The 23106-nt window shown below is 44.5% G+C and overlaps 1 protein-coding gene across 10 annotated transcripts in view; it reads left to right on the forward strand.

Moving 5' to 3' along the window:
- Smarca2 (SWI/SNF related BAF chromatin remodeling complex subunit ATPase 2) overlaps positions 1–23106 on the forward strand; it is a 171897-nt gene that overhangs the window by 55321 nt on the left and 93470 nt on the right. For all 10 annotated transcript variants that reach the window (XM_076561683.1, XM_076561663.1, XM_076561668.1 and 7 more), the window contains 10 exons: positions 2541–2594; positions 6501–6631; positions 6857–6914; positions 8769–8869; positions 10132–10279; positions 14152–14315; positions 15835–15901; positions 16564–16674; positions 19713–19955; positions 21478–21591. In XM_076561683.1, the coding sequence (XP_076417798.1) occupies positions 2541–2594; positions 6501–6631; positions 6857–6914; positions 8769–8869; positions 10132–10279; positions 14152–14315; positions 15835–15901; positions 16564–16674; positions 19713–19955; positions 21478–21591 (1191 nt within the window). The remainder of the gene's footprint in view (positions 1–2540; positions 2595–6500; positions 6632–6856; positions 6915–8768; positions 8870–10131; positions 10280–14151; positions 14316–15834; positions 15902–16563; positions 16675–19712; positions 19956–21477; positions 21592–23106) is intronic.

Raw genomic sequence — 23106 nt, forward strand, 5'->3', positions numbered from 1 at the left:
GCATCTCTCTCTGTATAGTAGACTGCCACCTGGCTTCCATGTCTCAAAATTGTGTGGCAGGACTGGATCCAAGGACAGGGTGGGAGTGAGGGAGGTGACGCAGGACCCTAGCTCAATGATAAATTGTATGTGTGTTCTTCACCATTTTACCACTTGACAAATATTTTGGCTCCTAATTGCAATGATGATAGTAATAATAATAATAATAATAATAATAATAATAATAATCAATAACAACAAAAATAATACTATGAATTATTCAGTGAATAGATTCTAAGCGAAGCACATGGCTCACAATGGTAGTATGTTCCTTTTTTTGTCTGCTACATACTCATTTAGTGATTCCTAAGTGCTAGGCACCCCTGTAGGCATGAATCCTCCCTGAACAAACAGAAGCTCCTGACCTCATAGCCTTAGCAGGCAGTTTTTAGAGAGTGCCATAGCCAGTCTTAATTATAGGCCTAACACCAGCTCCTGACCTACCGTTCATGATCCTGAACTATGGAAGTGTGTTTGTCATGTACCATGTGGAATGAGCAGGTTGAAACTGGTCCAGTCCTATCGCAGAGACAAAGGCAAAGAGAAGCTATTTGCTCTAGGTTATACAGCTGAGGCCTCATGTGCAGCCAGAGATGTGATTGACATACAACTCGTCTAATCCCAGAACCGAGGGTGGATGGACTTCTAATAATACTTTGCTTCTTGATGCCTAATGGTATTGAAAATAGATAGTTTAGGGGACTTTAAGTAATGAAAGGGTCTGATTATGAGGCAGTTTTTAGATAACGCTCTGGCTAGCTCATAGTATATTCATAAGAGTATGCTGTGGAATAGTTTTGATTCTATTCATTTATGGCGCTTCAAGCTTTTTAATGTGCTATTCATTGAAATGGTGATCCAGTTCCACTCACTAGCTATTTCAAATTGGCTTTTTCATTGTCTCCTTTGATTTTCTTTGTTGGCCAAATTTGTAGCTTATTTCTGGTTTGTATGGAAAGAATGGTGGGATTAATTGACTTTCTCTCATTAATTAAAACCATCTCTGGAGTATAGTGCTGGAGAATTCCAAAAATGGAACCTTCGGAGTCTGGTAGCAGGGTGGTTTCTCTTCTGAACACAAGGTTTCTGTCGCTGTTGGAGGGCCTTCCCAGGCTAGGTGGGGAGCCCGTGCCTGTGATGATTCCGTTCGTCAGCCTTCCGAGACTGTACTTACTCTCTCCTCTAGTCAGCAAGACAGAAAAGACAAGACTCGGGCCAGTCTCAGTGTAGGAGCCTTTATTTTCCTAATCCTGGGTAGAAACTCTATTGTTTATGCTTCATCACCGCCCCCTGCTGTCTGTCTGTCTGTCTGTCTTCCCTGTTCTCTGTCTCTCCCAGGGGGAATGTGCGTGTGCATGTGTGTGCTTACATGTGCACATGTGTATGATAGGGACATGGAGAGTGTATTTAGTAAGAAAATTATGAATTACATCATAAAGAACTTTAAAAAGTCTTACGTTTATGGGACTTCTTCAGTGTGGAAAAAACCATTTTCAGTAAAGTTGCTTTGTTAAGAGACTATTTTCACAGAAGGTAAAAGTATCAGTAGAACGACCATCTTAAATAAGCTGAGGAGAGTTAATTTTGATTCCATAGTTTTGTATATATTTTTCAATGAAGTAAAAGAGTCCTGGGATAGAAAGCTTATTTTCTTAAATATCGTAGTAAAGTAAATGACTGCAGCTTTTCCTTCCTATATTTTATTATATAGAATTAGTATGGGTTTTTTGAAATAGAAATTCTGTATATAAAATATTTTACCTGTCAGGTGTTATAAATTGCAGACATTATTGACCATTTTGTATGTGTTGTGTATGAGGCTTGGGTCTGTGTATAATCATCCTGCTTTCCCATTCCCTTGTCATTGAGGCACATAGAGGCTAATGGACTAAGGCACTGGAATATTTCAGCAATGGTAGATGATGGAATTTTTCATGAGAAGATACACATCAATTTCCCTACATACACATTGTGGAAATACTATATATTATGAAAGCCAATTAGATAGAATGGAAATCACCCAGGGAACTCACAGAATTTGGTTTTGTTCTGTATTTTTATGACTGAGGAGCGGTTTAGAGCTTATTGTGATGGACAGTTTTAGAATGCTGCTCTTCATTGCTGATGAAAACTTGCTTAGGGAGTAGGGAAGTCGAACTAATTATGTCAGGATTTGTCTTCAGTGCCAAACACAAGAAAATGTTTCGGATTCTGCCTTCAGGCTTGACGGTGCCATGTCTTGGGCTCTGTAGGTCTCTAAAGATACAATCCACAGATCTCTAGTGGGCTGGCCTGGAATCACATCTGGCTTTAAATGACTCTACAAGTTGCTAATACACTGTGTGTTTTGGCTGAGCAAAGAGAAACAAAAATGAAAGACATTTGCATTTGTGCTTTCGGAGAGGATGCTGGTGGCATTGAAATAGTTACCTATGGGAGTCTGTCGGTTCCTGTCCTGTATTCTTGATGTATACGTAACACTTGGCATTGTTGTTTTGCAGAAGGCTGAAGAGAATGCAGAGGGAGGGGAGTCTGCCCTGGGACCAGATGGAGAGGTAAGGGAAGTGGCACCCACTGGCTCTTACGTTCTGCTCTGCTAGGGGAGTCAGTCATAGCCTCTGGCATCTTTTTTTTGTGTACACTAACTCTGTTTTCTCTGAGCCACTCATTTGTATATAAAAAAAAGTTATATTCACATGTATGTGAATATGTATGTGTGTCTCTGCATGTTTGTCTATGTGTGTGTGCACACATGCGTGCATGGGGTGAGGGGTGCCCATAGAGGCCAGAAGAGGGTGTCTGGTCCCTGAATCTGGAGTTATAGACAGTTGAGAGCCCCTGGATGTCTGAAACCAAACTTGGGTCCTTGGAATGAGCAGCAAGTGCTCTGAACTGCTGAGCCATCTCCTCAGCCCCCTGGCTAATCCTTCCAAAAGTAAAAGTAGTGCATCCGTGGCTGGGGATATGGCAGGGTGTGTAGAGCTCTTGCTATGCAAGCGTGAGGACACGTTAGAATCCACGGAACCCACGTAAAGCTGCGTGTGTTAGCACGTGTCTGTAACCCCAGCATTTCCACTGTGAGATGGGAAGCCAAGGCAGGGGAACCCCTGGAAGCCTGAGAGTGGCAAACAGCATGGGGCCTTTTCTCAAGCAAGGTGAAAGACGAGGTCTGATACCCAAGAGTGTCCTCTGTCCTCCACACATATGCCTGCACTCACACACATGAATGAATGAGCACATGCATGTACACACACACACACACACACACACACACACACACACACACACACACACACGGAGGGAGAGACTGAGAGAGATTAGAAGCACCTTCCTTCAAAGCGTAGGCCATTCACATAGTAGAAAATTAGCATAACACTGTCTCACTATTACTCATCAACTGATAGTTTCTTATATACCCTTCTGTATACAGATTAATATATATCATGACGGCATGGAAGGTGTTAGTGGCTAAAGTGATTCGGTGATTATATTTGACAAGTAAATAATACAGAAGCCCAATTTCCCTACTTTATTACTTATTTGAAATCATTAAAAATACACAAACCAAGTAGTTCACATATTCTGGATTTTCCTTGGGATATTTCTGTAGGCTTATACTATAGATTGAATGTGGAGCTACCTAGGTATTATCCTTAATTGTATATCCTAGAATTTCTGACATTCTCCTGGGCTCTGGAGGATCTGTCCAGTCATACAAGGAAGAGGTGTCAGCCCAGAGAATTTGTTTTTAAGCAACCTTCACTTGTGGACCCTGAGAAGCCTGCTTCGAGCATCGGATGATGGGGGAATTGCCCATTTCATTCTAGAATCACTGGGCACATGGGTTCCATGTGAGGTCCCCTGGCCAGATGCAGGAAAGAAAGGTTAAACTACTGATATGCAGAAACTTCTTAAAATTGGATGTTGGGCTAACCACTCTAAGCCATCACAGGGAAGGAATAGATCAGGGTGAATGTTAATATGCAAGAAACTCTAGACAGCATGCCACCAGGGTGGAATGCTGTATCAGAGTTCTTCGAGGCAGCAAGGGCTTACAGGACCCCAGACTTCTCTGAGAAGGCTGCCCGTCGTCTGCAGTTTCCAGGCACCCAGGGTGACTGAACACCTTGTCCTCTCATCTCTTAGCTTGTGTGGAAGCTAGCTTCTGACCTTTGGCTTGTGACATAGGTCTTTTTTTTTTTTTTTGCATCTTCAGTTTTTAATACCTGTCAGTTCCATTTGCTGAAGTTTGCGAAGTGGGGGGCCTCTTGCTCAGTTCGTTCTGAAATAATGCTCTTCCTTCTTTTCTGGGCTTGCTCTGTGCTCTTGCCAGGGTTCTAATTCTACCCACTGTGGCTTCCAATTTTCTCTGAGGTGCGACATTAGCAATAAAACAAGCTGTATTATAATAGCCCACGATAACAAGATAGGGTTTTTCCCAGGGAAATGGTAGCAAATGCTAGATTTCCCTTTTCTCTCTCGAGTGTGCAGATGACCTTTTCTATTAATGAGGAAGAATCGTATTGCCATGCAGAGCACTGCTACTCAGAAGGACCGCTTTAGCCAGCGTAGGAGCGAAGAAAACCGACAGGCCGGGGCAGGCCTTTTCTTCTAAGGTTATCTCTGTGAACAGTCACCAGTATTTGTTGTGATTCTGATGGTGCTTTGTTGAGGGAGTAGGAGGAGAGAACTACTGGGGTTTGGGTTTCTTTCTGGTTAAATTTTTTCTAAGTTATGATATAGAAAGTAATATCAACCCCTTGGTTTTCCTTGTCATTTTTTTCTTAATTAAAATAAATCATATGACAATCTTAATAACACCAATAGTGCTGCATGTATCTATCTGACCACAAAACTAATTAAGAGTAATTTCGGGAAAATTCTGTGAAGTAACGAATTACCTGAACAGTCCGTTTCACTGCTCTTCAGGAAGTCGATAGTGGGATGCACACACAAATGGAGCGCTTCCAAATGTCTTACCCAAGGCCCTGCTCCAAGAAGTCGGTCACCCTACAGTTAGTAGCATCCATTTGCATAGGGTTGCTCCACTTCCAGCCCCTGTAAGACAGTCTGTTCCCCAGGGCACATTAACTCTAACCTCTACGATTTCACAGAACTCTTAATTTTCTGAGCAAGCTATTTTATTATTCAAAGATAATGAACTTTGTCTTTGTCTTGGTCAGTTATTCAGCTGTCAGAGAGGCAGCGTTGTTTTCTTGTTTGTTTATTTATTGTGCCCACAATTCCAGTGGTTGAATTAGACCCCATTCTGGTGGGTTGACTTCAGATAAAGCACATGGCTTTGTAGCAGATGATATGGGCTATACTTTGTTGCTCCATCCAAAACCACAGCTTGCAGGAATTGACCCCTGCAGAGTGTTAGGTGAAGGATTGAGGAACTCTTAGTTCTAAATGACCCAGATCAGCTTGGCTTGCCTGAAATAAGAACAGAATTTGTTCCAGGGCAAATATCCCTTGTCCTCAATGTTTGCAGCCAGAAGTGTTTCAGATTATGAGTGTGGGCCTTGGACTTTGGAGCACTTACACATATATGGGATATCCTGGGGATAGGACCTACGTCTAAGAATACACTACATTTATGTTCCATATACAACTTATTTTTCTTTTTGCATAGGCCTTAATGCATAGTCTGAAGGTGACTTTATCTATTATTTTAGCATGCTTGTGTTTTGATTAACTATGGAAGGCCCTTCCCATGGTACCAGTTGTAGAATTTTCCATGCTCAGAAAGTTTCAAGTTTTGCATTTTGGGGTTAGACGTGTTCAGTGTATAACAGGATAAAGGCTACCTGGAGAATCTGTCTTAGGGCAGGAACCTAATTTTGTATTATCCTGTGCATCTGCTCTAGTAAAGACATGGCCGCTGTCGGGCGCAGGCAGGAGCTTGGCATGGCCAAAGTCACTTCACTGACATTGCTGCCACCTTGATTTGACCTTCTGTCACTATGCCTGCACCCCAGCTTCCTTGAACTTCTGTGTCTTCTAACTCAGAGTCTTGGCAAGTACATCCAGTTAGAAAAGGCAAGGAATCGTACCTGTACGTTAGGAGCCAGGGAGGCCAACGTGTTCAGGGTTTTTTTTTTTGTTGAGGATCAAATTCAAATTCAAAGCGCTTTACTATTGAGCCACAGCCAAAGCCCCAGATCTTTTGGAGACAGGGTCTCGGTGTGTAAGCTAGGCTGGCTTTTAACTTGTGACCCTTCTATCTCAGCTTCCAGGGTGCTGTTAGAACAGGCATGTGCTGTAATGGCTACTTCTTCAGGGTCTTTAGTGGGTGGTGATCTCTCCCTACCGACCAAGACACGTTAGGTGCTGAAATGATGAAACACAAAAAGACATTTCGGATACTGGACAACCAAAAGCCTGAGAACTATCCAGCACCGAACTGAGAGGGCCTCCTGACGTCCCAGGCTGACTTGATTTCTTCCCACTCTCTCTAGCCGATAGATGAAAGCAGCCAGATGAGTGACCTGCCTGTCAAAGTGACACACACAGAAACTGGCAAGGTCCTCTTTGGACCAGAAGCACCCAAAGCAAGTCAGCTGGATGCCTGGCTGGAGATGAATCCTGGGTATGATGTAGAAACAGTTACTGGGATTCTTGGGGCTTCTTTGATGAAGGGTGGGTGTGGCGTCCCTTATAAAATTCCCCAACCAAACCTGTGCAGCCTTTGCTCAGTGATGGTGAGGTTTTGTGTCTGGATGAGTCATCTGTTACGTAGGATGTTGCTGTTAAGTCACATATGCCTGTTTATACCTCAGAGATCAGCACCCCCCTCTCCTCTGCTTGTCTCTAGCTATGAAGTTGCACCCAGATCCGATAGTGAAGAGAGTGACTCTGACTACGAGGAAGAGGTACGTGGACATCTTTCTTTCTCTTTGCTGTTCGCCGGCTCGAAAGTTAATGGAGGAAGAAGCGTTTCCTCGTGAATGTGGGCTCAGCCCCCAAAGCCTCCTGCCGCTGCCTCCTGGGTTTGTTTTCAGTTGATGCCTGGGCCGAAGCATCAGGATAGACTCTGATGGTGTGTGCTAGTGACTGCAGTCATCTCTTGAGGGTCCCTGGCTGGTGAGACGTCTTGACGAATGCTAAATTCATTTGGAACCGAGGAGAAAAGCTACCATTGGACTAGAGGTGGTGCAGAGGTCTTTGGGGGAGAATTTTGAAGACGGATTGCTTTGGGAAAGGCAGCTCCCCACCCCTAAATGGTCTGAGTGAGAGCTAACTGCCAGAGAACTTCTGAAGTCTCTTAAGCCTTAGAGTTCATTAGAAGTTATGGGTCTGGGGCCTGAAATAGAAAAGGCAATGTGGGTAAGCCTAGAGACTTGAATGTTCATCTGGACTTCTCTTTAACCATGACTCTTAATTTTGAATCCTTGGATATGATGGTTACTCAAAAGGAAATGTGTTTTTCTGTTTCTTGGAAGGAATACTTAACATGTTTAGAATAAGGTGAGAATCTTGGATACTTTCACTAGGGATTAAAAAATAGTAAGGGTATTTGTTAGGTTAATTATGAAATGATTGATTAGTACAAATCAAAAGATTAAGTGATTTTTATATCCTTTGCTTGAGTCTGGCTAGTACAGTCATTAAGTCTGGTTTGGACGAGCGTATAGGACTCCAGTGCAGCATGCCACAGATGGATGCCAAGCAGCTGCTGACACAGCCTTGCCTAATAACTGATGAGGATTTTAAGACAACGGTCATTTTCCTTCTGTATTTTGGATCTTTGCTTTCTAAATTAATATACCATGAACATTTACTGCTTTTAGAAAACAATAAAAATTTCATTTAGAAAAACATAACCATTAAAAAGCAAATATTTTTGTGGCATGGTAATATCTCCCAGCTACTCTCTCCCCCTCACTCACTCTTGCTTGCTTGAGTGAACGGGTCCATAAATGATCTGTTAGATTTTTTTTTTTTTTTTCCTGAGGAAGAGCCTGGGAGTATAAAGATAAGATACTGTGGGCGGTTTAGGTAGCACTTGCCACCCAGATGTTGACAGCTGCAGACACCTCCTGACAGCTGGGAAGAGATGCACTCTGATGTCACCATTGATACTTGTCATGTTTTTCAGTCAATTGCTAGGAAACACATGTTCACCTTTAGACTGGTTTTTAATGTCAGGTTAATAGTGGACATAATGAATATTTAGTGGTACTTTCAAGAGGTAGGGAGGTGATCACATCCATTGCCAAAATAATGATGCTTTTTTCTAAACACTCAGCAAAGTGTGTGGTATGAGGCAGCCCCAGAAAGCAGCATACTCAGCAATTCAGGTTCTCTGTAGTCATGGGGACCACAGAGTGCCATGCCATCACCAGAAAGGGCATTCTCGGGAGGATGTTAAATCTCGAATATATGCCTTTGGAGAGAGGAATATAGAATTCTAGAGCAGCAGATATGGTCTGTGTATCTGCTTTGATTGACCAAATAATTATGTGTGTTTTTTGGCATGATTTTTACACTTATTCTCGGGAGTATGGGTCTTGGGGACCTCTGGAGCATCCTGTTTTCTCTCTCATTCAGTGGTGAAATGGTGAATCATTTAGTTTGAGAGGAAGCTAAATTTACTTCCTCCATTAATTGGATTTACTTGCTTCATGTGTGAAGTAAAATACTATTTAATCTCTTTTTAAAAAATGCTAGTCATAGAGCTGGCTTGTTAAAATATGGGCCTTGCTGTATCTCTGTTCTTCCTCCAGGATGAAGAGGAGGAGTCCAGCAGGCAGGAAACGGAAGAGAAGATACTGCTGGATCCAAACAGCGAAGAAGTTTCCGAAAAGGACGCCAAGCAGATCATTGAGTACGTGGCCCTCAGAGTTTTCGTTACAAATACAGTCTTTGAGGTCCATGTGGTGTGAGTTTTCTGTTTGCAAATCCTGTTTAAAGACAGGAACAGACTTCATACTCACACTCCAGCTAGGGTGTCCCCTCAGCTCCTCACAGGTCACTTGTGAGCTCTGGACCCCTCTGGTCAAGGGCTTTGTGTGGCTCATCTCATTCCCTCCGTCCCTCCCTCCCTGCCCCCTCCTTTCCTCCCTCCCTCCTTCCCTCTAGTATCCTGTCTCCTGCTCGGGCTCTTTTCTGGACTTTATGCCTGTCATTTTTACTTCTCTCCCAGATTGGACTAATCAAACTTACATTCCTCTGCTCCCAGGGGGAAGGATGCTTGCCTTCCCTGCCTCCTTCAAAGCCATCAACAGACCCAGAAACCCAAGTGTGAATACCATTCTTGTGTCATCCCGGCTGTCATAGCTTCATCAGCTGCCCACTCCGTCAAGCTCCAAACTTAGCTTCCCCTGTCTGGGTGCTAGGCACCATATCTCGCCCCCTTCCAGCCCATCCTCCGACAGTGGTTCACACACCTCATTGCTTGTGTGACCGTTGTTATTATGAGCATTGTTGTTCTGAAATAGCAGACTACAGTGGACATTCAAATGATGAGACTTTCCGAAAAAATAGAAACGGATGTTCTCATCTGTCTTCCTGGATTGTGTGCCCCGCTTCAGGAGCTGTTTTCCAGTGCACCCTCGATTTTTTCAGGGAGGCTTTTAAGAATGTGCAGTGGCTCTTCCATGTGCATTTGGGTAAAAGACCCCCACGAGGCATAGGGGAAGGAAGAACCCCTTTATCCTCTCCCTCCCCCTAAGGTCCTCTTCAGGCCTCTCCTGCTTGTCCGCCACGCTTCCCTAGTGTCCTATGGGTGGGCTTTATCTTCGCATCCAGGGGACACCCAGGACAGCTTTATTGGCCAAGTGCTGATCTCCAGTTGTGCAGGTCAGGCCCCTCTTGGTCTCTGAAGGTCAGGGCACCTTTTGTGACCTTCAAAGTAACCTCTGTGAAGCTCATGGTCTTCCCATGTATGTATAATGTGGAGCTGATATGATGATGAGGAGGAGGAGGAGGATGACCCCCGCTCAGTTTTTGTGAACTCTACAAAGAATGTTTTTAACAGCAGAGCACAGTTAATATCCACAGCAGCCATGTTAGCCTCTCAAGTCCTTTCTGATGCCACGACACACAGACTCAAGCCGCCCCATGGACTTTCTGCTTTGTCTTCTTCAGGACTGCGAAACAGGATGTGGACGACGAATACAGCATGCAGTACAGTGCCAGGGGGTCACAGTCCTACTACACAGTGGCTCACGCCATCTCTGAGAGGGTAGAGAAGCAGTCTGCCCTCCTCATTAACGGCACCCTGAAGCATTACCAGGTATGTTTGCGGGCCCCATAGCAAGCCTCGGTCCTGCGAATGTGTCACCCCCAAGTGTGTACACCCCACTTTCGGAGCCTTCATCAACTCAAGAGGAGGTTCTAAAGGCAGGAAGCCGTTCCGGGTTGAGTACCTTACAATATGGAAGGTCTTCCCAGCTTTGCATGGGGCTTCTTTCAGAGCATTGTGCTCAGCACTGCAGCCTTACGCTGGAGTGGTTTTGGTCACCCTGGAGTGAATCTCGTAGGAAATGCTGGCCTAACATTTGGACCCGTTTCACTGTGGGCCTTTGCAAAAAGAGCCAGTTTGGTTCCATTAGGCAGGGACCTGAAGTAAATGAGTTATTGCTTCAGCTTTAGTTGCAGCGGCACTGGGATGGTAGAGGTTCAGCGTGCGATCTCCGGCACCTCTACCCTTCTCTGAAGGTGTGGCTGAGTTGTTGGCGCCCATGCTTTGGTTAGGAACTCGGCTGTAAATGTGGCGGGTGCCTCCCTTGACCTGCGTAATTTGAGGGCATCTCTTGTCTTCTGGCTCTGGCTCTTCTACCAGGTTACCTGGAGTGTGTTCCTTGGAGCGTTTGTTCCATGAATTTGTTCCCTCAAAAATGAAAAACTAAAATAAAATAGTAAGGCCTTGTGGTCAGATAAACGTAGGCGATCCTGTTTACTAGAACTAAACTACTGTAATTTAGTAGTCCAAATGTGGATGTTGGTGAGAGTTAGTGGAAGTTCTTTTTTTTTCTTTTTTTTTTTTTTCTTTTTTGTTTTTTGTTTTTCGAGACAGGGTTTCTCTGTGTAGCTTTGGAGCCTGTCCTGGAACTCACTCTGTAGCCCAGGCTGGCCTCGAACTCACAGAGAGCCGCCTGGCTCTGCCTCCCGAGTGCTGGGATTAAAGGCCGGTGCCACTACCGCCCGGCTTACTTTCTAATGATAGGATAACTGTGGACCGTCCCAGGCCAGCCGAGTAATCACCTTGGCAGCGACTCCTCTCTGTCCATCCATTGTGCCTATCCGCTTATTGAGGACTGGGAAGTAAATGTACTCTATCATGCACATCAGCATCCTGCAGAGAAGTCACTTTTTAAACACAGTTGGATTCCACAGTTCTCAAACATCTTTCTCTACTACTGCCAGGGTCACTTCTTTATGATTGCTTACTAATATCCTATAAAAAAAATAGTGTCATTTAGAATGCATTTACAGAAGTGTATGCTTATGAGCAATCATCTCAAACTTCTGGGGTCAGCCATTTCCTCCTGCCATTGCGTGGACCCCGTCTGTACTGACGGCAACACCGGAAGATTGGCAAACAATGCCCGGGTAGCATTTCTAAAAACATTTTCATCTCCTGAATTGTCTTGGGAAAGTCTTAGGATTTCCCTGGAGCTCCTGGAACATACTTTGAAGATCTCTGCCCTGTAAGGCCACGCCACTTTATGAGGTCCGAGTATTTTTTTTTTAAATCTCATTTGACCTACTTAGTATCTTGTCAATGTGTTCTTTGCTATATTTGATATGGGAGATCCATTTCTGAATTATTTATAAAAGAAACTTTCACTACTTTATGGATTTGTGTGTGTGTGTGTGTGTGTGTGTTGTGTGTGTGTGTATGTGTGTGCGCGCGCGCGTGCGCACGCGCCTGTCTGTCACACCCTGCTCAGGGAGGTCAGAGGGCAACCTGCAGCAGTTGCTTCTCTTCTTTTACCATGTGGGTTCCCGGAACTGAATTCCGTCCTGGCAGGAAGCACCCAGATGGTCCTCATAAATAAATTTAAATGCCACACTGGCTTCCTCTTGCCATTCTGCACCTTCATAAGCGCTCTTCATGGCTCCCTTTTCAAATCTAGCCCCTCCTACTTCCAAACGTGAATTCCTGTGCACACCCCACTCCTCACTGGGCTCTGTCTACTCCTCAGGATGAGGTGCACCCTTTCCTCCAGGGCTTCTGACAGGAAAGCTCCTCTTCCTGCAGTCTGACCATCCCTGTCTGCTTTAGGATTTCCCTTTCTCACAAACAAGTTCATAGGTGCTCGCAGGTACGCTTTCCTGTGGCTCCTTGTCAAGTTCCTGCTGCCTCCTAGAGAATCACGCCTGATTCCAGTCTCTATCCCACATTCCACAGCCCGGGAAAGCACATCTTTCTACCTGTTCTGTGAGATTCTAAGCTCTTCCCCTGCCTCTGGTTTTGCTTTTATATTATTGGGGATCTCTCTCTCTCTCTCTCTCTCTCTCTCTCTCTCTCCCTCTTCCTTCCAACGTTTTTGTCGTTTAGTTGACTTCCCCGAAGGTGGCAGATAGCAAACAGCCTCTCTTGCCCACCACTGTGGTCCCCACTGTGTTCTCTCTGTCTCTCTGTCTTTGTCTCTGTCTCTTTTAACTTGGCTGTTAGATTTAGCCTACAGCATCATGGGTTATATTATGGCATCTTTGTACACACATTGCTTTTCTGTTTTGTTTTTAAGCCAGATTCTTGTATAGCCCGGGTTGGACAGAGCTTACTGCAGAGTCAAGGATAACCTTGTGAACTCCTGATTGTCCTGCCTCAGCTCCCAAGAGCTGGGCTTGAGCTTTGCCCATCACCTGGCCTCATCCTTTGTTAGGGTTGATTCTCTTCCCCCGCTTGGCCCTTGTGAACCCTTCCTCTTCCTGTTTCCCCCTCCCCTCTCAGGGCTTTTCTGTTTCTCTCCTCTCCCTGTGTTGCTGTTCTACAGAAACTTTGAAGATAATTTAGGTCTTGTACAAGGCTCCCATTTGGTTAGGAAAGTCTTTGGATGGTCACAGTGGATGGCGACAGGAAAACTGTCTCCCGTACAAGTTGATACACATCCGTCATGCTGGGCTACTTCTTGGCACGTGAGAGTGTTCACTGCTTCCTCCCAGACATGAGCTTCTGAAGGAAGTGTGAGTCCACCTTGGTGTCCATCTGCTATAGTTCCCTGTGTGATCCTGTATGAGGAAGAGTTGTTGAATGACTATTTTAAGTACAAGATCACAATATTTTCTCAGCATAACTTAAATTAGCAAGTTAACTTGACTATAACATGTATATATATGTGTGTGTGTGTAACATATATATGTATGTTACATATAATTGCTGCTATCATTTAAACCCAACATTGCATGATGATAGTGTGATAAGTCTGTGTTCACACCTCACTTTTCTTTTGTGTTTAAATGAGAATCTAAGGCTGGGACTTGGGTGCCTGCTTCCATGCTTTGAAAATGCGCTGTACATCTTCCAGGCAGCTGGCTTCCAGGGAGCTGCCTTCATAAAGTGCCCACAGTGCAGAGTTTCTGTGTGCTGCCTGGGGCCTTTCTTTGCCAGGAAGAGAAATGTCCTTCTGGAGCCCAGCCGAGTGGCCTTGGCTCCCTGGTCACAGGCTTCGTCGCTGCAGGGATGGCACCCTGGGGCAGGCTGTTCTTGATCCAGAAAGCAGTTTCTGATGATCAGTGGTCTATGCGCAGCCAGCTCAGCCTTCTGGTTTGTCTTTAATCCTCGAATTGGCTTTTTGTTCTTGGAGTGGTTGGAATAGAGTTTGGTTTGGGTTTTCTTCATTTATAATAATTCTAGAATGTCATCTACTGTGAAATGCTAAGTACGGCTGAGCAGCAAAAGCTGCTTCAAATCCCACCAGCGCGCTCTAGCCCATCGTTTCCAAATCTGATTAACACCGAGCACCTGCCAAGCAGCAGGGGCGATTACAGGCTCATCTTTTAAATTCCTTCGGCGTTGGTGCCTCCCCTGCCTTGCTACTGTGGGGAACTCCGCACACGGCACCAGGAAGTTAAGAAGTCACAGCCTCGCTTGAGTTGCATTAGTATTAATTACCTGTGCAGATCTTGGGTAATTGAAACACTTACTCTTGGTTTCAGCTCCAGGGCCTGGAATGGATGGTGTCGCTGTATAATAACAATCTGAATGGAATCTTGGCTGATGAAATGGGGCTAGGCAAGACCATCCAGACCATTGCACTCATCACCTACCTGATGGAGCACAAAAGACTCAATGGTCCCTATCTCATCATTGTTCCCCTCTCGTAAGTCCGGCCATTTATTCCATCGCTCTGCATGTTGGAGATGGGCCTATATCAGCGGCTTGCCCTTGTTTCTCACCTCAGACAGATTAGGAGCATGGAGCTGGAATGCCAGGAACACATAACCTGAATGTGGGTTTTCATTTTCCGCCCCAGCCCTCCTCCCCACCCCCGCTGCAGCCTTTTGACTGGCTCGGGAAGTATGTAGTGATTCTTATTGGCCGCTAACATTTTACACCCTGGAGAGCAGTCTCCACCTTCCTCGTGTTGAGACCCTTTAACACAGTTCCTCCTGTTGCGGTGACCCCCAACCATAAAATTATTTCATTGCTACTTCATACCTGTAATTTTGCTACTGTTAGGAATCGTAGTATAAATATCTGATAGGCTGGATATCTGATATGTGCCCCCCCCCCAAGGGGTCATGACCCTCAGGTTGGGAACCAGTGCTGTAGAGTGAGTCCAAGTAAGTAGCTTACTGAAGGGAAAGGTGAGGGCATTTTTAATTTTTTTTTTCTAGAACAGTTTTCCATGTTATATTTACATTTATGTGCACACATGTGCACACCTCCAAAGGATAGTAGATTTGTACGCCTTCCTTATTGTATCTTTGAAGGCAGCGTAGAAATCAAAGTCATTGCTAGGAACTCTGCATCAAAGGAAACTTTGCGTGCACACTTTGTGTCTCAGTGGCTTGCTGCTCTGGAAGGGCCAGTCATGGCCCTTTCTGACACAGCCCCGGTTCCTCGCCCACCGGTGGCTCCCGCTGGTCTTTAACCACCGCTCTCTGAGTAAAGAAATACCTGTTCACAGCCACCCTCCCTGGGAGGGCAGTGCTCTGTGTGTGCACGTCAGGGGGATACTTGAGTCACCGAGATCTTGTCATGGGTTGCAGTTCTGAGACGCACTCAGACCTGCAGGAAGAACAAGGCTTTTCGTTTCTGTATTTCCTTCCATTCATTTTTCTGAACAAGGCTGTGAATTATCTGCCTCCATAATACTTACATGCCCTTTGCATTCAATCTATATTTGCATGGTCTGACATTGACATTTTGGTTACACTTTGGGCTTTTTTTTTTTTTAAAAAGCAGTATTTCGCATCTGCTTCCTTTTGATAGACCTATTTACTGTTTTCGTGTGGTTTTGTAATTTCTCTTCCCTGATTCGAGTTTTCTCAGAGCTTACATGGCTAGTTGTAAAGATGACCCCCCAAAATCATCTTGCGACTGTTGGTTTTCAGAACCATGGGAAGGCTGTCATGTTTTGTACACATAGTTCTACATTTTGAATTGTTTCTTAGGAGATTTTTTTTTTAATGAAGTGTAAAATGGCCACGCTTTGTGGCAGCTTCTTTCTAACTTACCTCTTATCTCCATACCTTTCACATAAATATGTATTAGGTATTATATAGTCTCTAGCCCCTTTTAAGGCAAGGACTAAAAATGAGTAACACTTTTCTATGAACTGAATTTATATAAATGTGTTTGTGTGTGTTTACTGTGGGTTTTTTTTTTTTTTGTAGGACTCTGTCTAACTGGACATACGAATTTGACAAATGGGCTCCTTCTGTGGTGAAAATTTCTTACAAGGTTTGGAGCTTTGTATTTATATATAAATGTGGAAAAGCAAAAAATTGGGCCCCATTTTCTTCATTCCATATGCACATCTGTGAACTGTATTTGGTTGTAAAGTTTTGTCATGTACATCATGTACTAAACAGTGAGAGTTAATCATCCCAAGAAGATTACTGTAATAAACCATAATTACTTTCAGATAGTGAAATGCAGAAGAAAATTGTTAATTATCATATTGCGAGGTTTCTGATGAGAGTAATACAAATGACAAATATCGCACTTTCTGAGTGCTGCTGACTGGCTCACTGTGAGCTGCCGCTGTGCCGAATGTTCCTGCGAAGTCAGGCAATTACCGGGGCACTGGGGCTGCCTGCTGCAGGCTCCCGCAGAAAGGGAGCTTTTCAGCCGAGCAGCGGGTTCCCTCCTCCTGCAAGCTCGCTGCAATTTCCTCCTCTCTTTTCCTTCTGCGGTCTTAAGTGGGAAACCTTCCCGTAAGGATCTGGAAAGGGTCAAGATCTGTGTGGTTTAGCTACCGCTTTCTTCCCGGATAATAGATCCGTATATGGTAATACATTTATGTGCCCATCACCTGTCTAGGTTCCATTAAGCTCGGCACAGTGAGAAATAGCACCTACGCGCTTCCAGTGGGTAATCGATGTCTTTTTCTTTCCATTCAGGGTACCCCTGCCATGCGACGCTCCCTTGTCCCCCAGCTACGGAGTGGCAAATTCAACGTCCTCCTGACTACTTATGAGTACATTATAAAAGACAAGCACATTCTTGCAAAGGTATGATTTTAAAAAAAAATTCTTTTATCTCTAATTGTGGATCATCTTACTGGAGTGTAAAGTATCCCTCAAATTATACTCAATAGTATAATTTGATCATTAGATGGCTGGTTTCTTTCTCTTCATTTTTTTTTTTTTTGGTCATGGGATTTAATACTTTTTGTATGATGGTGTGTGTGTGTGTGTGTGTGTGTGTGTGTGTGTGTGTGTTTTGTGTGTGTGTGTCTGAGAGAGAGAGAGAGAGAGAGAGAGAGAGAGAGAGAGAGAAAACTTGATTGATTTATCCTAGGCTTCTCCCTGCCCATTTGTAGTGAGTTCCCATCCTTCTTTTTTTAAAAATTTCCTTCATTTTTATTTTATGTGTATGGGTGTTTTAACTGTAACATACATGTGTGCAGTGCCTATGGAGGCCAGAAGGAGGCATCAGATCCCCTGGGGACTGGCGGTACAGATGGGTGTAAGCCTCTGTATGAGTGCTGGGAATAGAACCTGGGTCCCCTGGAAAAGCGGCAGTCTTTCCAAACCAGTTCCACATCTATGGAGAGAATTCACCTGGGTTCCTTCTGCAATTTTTCTCTCCCGCAGCCCTGAATGTGCTTGGGAAGGAATAATTGTTTTTGTTGCCCTGGGTTATTGTCAACACCCCTCCATTCCTCTTGTGCCTCCCTCTCCGAAGGCAAGCAGGCACCCTCCAGATGGTGTCCTCCATCCGAGCATTTATCCAAGCCGAAGCGCGTGTGCTTTATCTGCATTCAGTTTTTTTTTCCTGGTAAAATAATGGACAATTATTGTTTAAATTACTCAGGGCTATTCCTGGAGCTATTTATTTGGCGCTGAGAAAGAGTTGTCTCTGTGACCTACCTGGCTTATCATTTGTATGTCTGAAGTTGTCCTTTAGCCACAAATGGGAAGGTTTTCTTCTCATTTATATCACGTTGTCTCCTAATATGATCATGCAGAAGGATGAAAGCACCATCTTTCCAGGAACAAATCATCAAAACTTAATTCCCGCCTCCCCCGTGGTAATTTCTTTTACCCCGTGATGTTTGGAAACCTCTAATCTGAAACTAAGTTATGGTCAGAACTGAGCAGAATCCCTCTTTCTGGGGTTTGTTCCATCTCTGCATTAAACCTTTGCTCTGGAAGCTGTGAGTTCTCCTCATGGTATCACAGGAAATCACATAAAGGCAACTCCTGCCCCGGGGAGGTTTAATAATTGAGATGACACTGATGGCAGGTACCACCTTCCAGTTGCTCCTGCTCCGAGATGAATTTGGCAGTGTCAAAAATGACGAGTCTCCAGTATAACTGTGGGAATGCCTTTGAGATCCCTCAAAAAAAAAAAAATCATCTTGTGCCTTGTGCATATGTATTTCAAAAGTCATCGGAGACGCCTGATAACTAGATGCAGTGCTTTTATTTGTTACTGGAGAAATGGCACTCTCGAAAGGGGTAGTAATTTTTCCAAGCAGAAGACCTAATTAGTCGTTACTTGGTGGCAGAATCAAAGGTCTCTGGTTCCTTGCTGCTTCATAAGCTCAATTGAGGAAGAAAGTCGATTTAGAATATCTACTTAGATGCATGTTTATCTGTGGACCTCTGTTCCCTGCTGTCGTCACATTGGCTACAGAACTTTGGTCATTCTTACACACTTGGCGGTGGAGAGAAACGGGGCAGGGAATGCTGGTCACTTCTTTTATCTGGGTAGCCCAGCTTGGCCGATGGTTTTCTTTCTTTTCCCTGACTTCACCGGTCCCTCTAACGAGGAGGTGAGAATTACGCCATACTTGCTTGTCTGCTTCCGCTGACTCTTGCCCCAGAGCCAGAAACATCCAAGCAGCAGACTTGTGGTTGGTTGGTTTGTTTGTTTGTTTTTAACCAATGCCACCTTTGTGTAGGCCAGCGGTTCTCAATCTGTGGTTCCCAACTCCTTTTGAGAGGGGGTAGAATGACCCTTTCACAGGGGTTGCCTAGGACCATCCGAAATATCAGATATTTACATTATGGTTCATAACAGTAGCAAAACTACAGTTATGAGTTAGCACCAAAAATAATCTTATGGCTGGGAGGCAACATGAGGAACTGTATTAAAGGGTCTTAGTATTAGGAGGGTTGAGAATCACTGGTGTAGGCAAAGCCTAGGCTTAAGAGGTTCGACTCTCCTAGTTCTCCCTTGAGCAGTCAACTTGAAGAGGCTAAAAAGTAGAGTGTGGGAGAGGAAAGGACCGTCAGCCTTTGACCGTCTTCTGCCATGTTCAGTTACCTTTTTAAGTGTTAGTCCTGTGGAGGAGTTTGCTGTGTTTCATTCTGCAGTTTGGCCCGGGGTGGACGGTGGTATTTTTGCCTTGCATTTGTGCCAACGAGCCTGTGATCAACTTGAGTAGAACAGGGTTCCTCAACCTGGCAGGTGAAGAACATGCATGAACTGAGGGGGCCTGTTAGTTTGATCTTTTTTTTTTTTAAGAGACTGAATGTCTATAGAGTTGTGTGTGTAATATTCCAACTTTCCAATGCTAGCAACCCAACACTGAGCCATGCCCTAGAGGTAATAGACGGCTGGTCTACTAGGAAAGAAGGCAGGAAGGCAAGAGGGCCTAGGAGATAGCATCCCTGCGTCTTCCAGAAGCCAGTCATTAGTGCCTGCTTCGGGAGGCTGTAAGTGTTCGGTTCCTGCTGTGAGCAGAGGTAGCATGATCACAGAAGTCTGGGAGATCAGTCATGACGCGGTAACAAGAGCGTTGTTGGGTGGAGGGAGGCCAGACCTCGTCTGAGGAGTGCCCATTGCACTCCGGGCCCATTTTCTTGTTTCTGAAAGGTGAATTTGGAATCACGTGTCCTGGGAGGACCACTGTAGTTTTAACAGTCCGCCAGGCATGGGCAACGCTCCATTGGTTGGGATTCCTTTCTCTTAGAGAGTGTCCTTCCGTATTGTGTGCCAAGTCGGATTCTTTGTTTTTCCACACACATACCCCAGCCATTTGGAAGGCACCGTGTTTCTGCTGACTAGGCACACATTGGTTCTTCCTCTCGTGCTGCAGATTCGGTGGAAATACATGATTGTGGATGAAGGCCACCGCATGAAGAACCACCACTGCAAGCTGACCCAGGTCCTCAACACACACTACGTCGCCCCCAGAAGGATCCTTTTGACTGGGACCCCGCTACAGAATAAGCTTCCCGAACTCTGGGCCCTCCTCAACTTCCTCCTCCCTACAATCTTCAAGAGTTGCAGCACATTCGAACAGTGGTTCAACGCTCCGTTTGCCATGACTGGCGAAAGGGTACTGGTCACACTGTGGGGGGGTGGGGGTGGCGTGGAGGGAGGGAGAGAGTCTGTCTGTGTGTGGGGTGGGGGAGAGAGGAAAGGAGTCTGTGTGTGTGTGTGTGTGTGTGTGTGTGTGTGTGTGAGAGAGAGAGAGAGAGAGAGAGAGAGAGAGAGAGAGAGAGAGAGAGAGAGGAGGGAGGGAGAGAATCTGTGTGTGTGCGTGTGCGTGCGTGTGTGTGTGTGTGTGTGTGTGTGTGTGTCTTTGTGTGTATTTTCCCCTATGTGATGCTGAAATGAAAGCAGAGGGCATAAAACTTGGAACCTAAGAGCTACAGAAACCCCACAGGGTGGTTTACAATGCCTTTTGGTGAGTGAGTGGGATCCGGTCTCATTTGGGATTAGGTTTTCCCTTCTGAATCTAGGTTCATATGGGGTGTCCCAGCCTCTTTGTCTTTTGCCAACTTTTTCCTGACAAGAGTGTTCAACCACAGTATGTCACAGGGAGGGTGAGAATGGAGATGTTGGCTTGATCAGTTGAACCAGACCAACTCAACCAATTCAATACAAATGCAGAAATCTTCCCTTGTTATAAACTCCCCTGGGCCATGCTTCCGCGTAGAGTTTGAGTGTAATACATTAATTTTCCACACATTTTTTTCAGGTTTTAGTGTAAGCTTCTACTTTGTCTGTACATAAATACTCCTTAAGTCCTGGAGTAGCTATTCTCAAATGCATTATTATCACTATTATTCCTTTAACTATCTTCTCTTTGAGCTCCTGAAAGGCAAGCTTGGGATACTGCAAAGAAAAAAAAATGTCCCCGAAAGGGACACATACCTTTTTGATCACCAGTTCCTTGACTATAAGAATGAGAAGCCACTAAAATGCTTTAGAGAAACTTGATGTTTGAACTCTTAGCCCTTTCGTTTTCAGGTACCTTATAGGTATATTTGCTGTTCATTAACTGGCTTGTCCATGTGGAGAAAGCCGAGTCAATTAATTCTGCCCCCTAGAGGTTAACAAAGGAAGGTGAACAAAGATTTGGGCAAAGAAAGGAAAAGGAGTTAGGACTGAGGAGCCAAGGCCCGTGCAGTGTCAACACACTCACTCTCGTTCTTCCCATCTTCATAGTCAAGCACTCATCCTTTTGTCTGTTTCTACACTAGACACAGCGGAAGTCAAGGGCTTCAGCTGAAGTAGGAGCACACAGACTGTTGCTCCTTTCCCTATTCTGTGTTAGTCTTAAGTCAGTCAGCATTGTTGTCCATATTCTGTCCGTCTTTGGGGCTGTTCATACTAATGTGAAACATGGTTCCAGGGCCCTTTCCCACAGAACTAGTCTCTAAGGCAGATTCCCATTTGGAGGTCATTTTATTTCCATGGGGTAGACAAGTGGGAAGAGAATTGGAGGTCTAGATGGTTGGCATAAACCTGGCCTTATAGCATGTGAAGTTCCAGTATACAAGAAACACATAATGAGTGTAACAGTTTCTCTGTGTGAAACTTCCTTCAAGAATTCAACAAAGGTTGTTTTGTAGGTGGACTTGAATGAAGAAGAAACTATCTTGATCATCAGGCGTCTACACAAGGTGTTGAGACCCTTTTTACTGAGGAGACTGAAGAAAGAGGTTGAATCTCAGCTTCCAGAAAAGGTCAGTTGCAGATTCAAGTCCTGGGTTTTACTCTCCTGTATGTGTGTTTTCAGCACTTGCCTCTGAGGTTGCGTGGGGCAGATTTAATAAAATAATGAAATTCATGGAGTCTTATTACAGTTGACTTTAGTTTAAGTTACTGAGCTCATGTAGTCTCACCTGGAGGCCCTGCAGAACTGTCCTGCTCTAAGGCACACAAGAATTGACATTTGGTACTGGTGTCATCCATCACTAAATGGAAATTGAAGGGGTCAGGAAGCATCTGCCAGGTTTCCTGAAGGTTCATTCAGTGTTTACTATTTGTGATGTTACTAATTTGGTAAAGAGAGAGTTGCCTGAAAGGACAGACTAGGATGTAGCCTTGTGTGGTGTAACTAAGTTCCCATGGATTTAGCCTGGAACCTAGGCAAGTAGTTTTCAGATTGCTCTTTGGAAATAGTTTTTAGTTCTGTTGACTTTCTTTGGGCCTAGGCTGGTATTGGACTTGAATTTCGATTACTGTACCCCTGGTCCTATCCTGGAGCCATCTACATCTGAAGTCCCATTCTCTAAAAGGTAGCTTGCTTGGGGTTAGATACTGTCTCTCTCTCTCTCTCTCTTTTTTTTTTCTTTTTTTTCATGACATACTTTTAGTTGCATTTCTCTTGATGGGTAAAATCTGAGCTGTCTTGTTATTTTATGGCTGTGGAATATTTTTGGGTAACAACTATTGGACAGATTGGTGCATCCTGTCTGTTGTAAAGCAGGAGTTGGCAGATGGTTGGGCAGAGTTGATCACTTTGCTATGAGAGAATTTTGTGTCTTAATCCCTTATTCATTAATAGTCACAAAAAATTAAAAAATAAAAACCCTATACTATGCTTACCTAGTAAAAGTCTAAGTATGTATTTTACTTTGTTAGTGACTGCATCTTGGGATCAAGTGCTGTTATTATTCCCGTTGACTTCCTGTGGTCTTGACCTCTGGGGAATAGCGATGCTCTGTGTGTAGTACTGTCTGTGGTTGTCTTTCTAGGTATCCATGTCTTTAAAGGCAACCACTTTACCTTGTCCTGGAGGCAACTTGGTGGAGTTGAAACTGTTGACTCTGCCCATCAGTGGGCACAGGAACCCCTGCATTCTCCATTGCTTAGGATGTGAATGTTGGCAAGTCATTTCGACCAGGGTCACCTATTGGTCTTGTCAGTGACCAGGAAACTATGTAGCATCTGCCTCACAGGACTGCTCTTTGGTCTAAGTGCTAGACACATGAGCATAAGTCTGGTACAGTTTCTGCTGTCCTGGTATTTTGTAGGGTTTTGTTTTGTTTTACATTTGTTTGTTTTTATTTTGTTGTTTGTGGTTTTTTTCCTCGAGTCTCTATTCCGTTCCAGGTTTCTGTTGTTGATGGAGGCCTTACTCTCTTGTCCACTTGAAGTTATTTTTTTTCACCAATCTCTTGTCTTTATTGGGTTTTCTGTGGCTCTCTTCATCCCACCTGTAAACCCCCTAGAGCATGGATGTGCCTGTTGTTGAC

The sequence above is a fragment of the Peromyscus maniculatus genome, chromosome 1 (genome assembly GCF_049852395.1).
Source record: "Peromyscus maniculatus bairdii isolate BWxNUB_F1_BW_parent chromosome 1, HU_Pman_BW_mat_3.1, whole genome shotgun sequence".
Taxonomy (NCBI): Eukaryota; Metazoa; Chordata; class Mammalia; order Rodentia; family Cricetidae; genus Peromyscus; species Peromyscus maniculatus.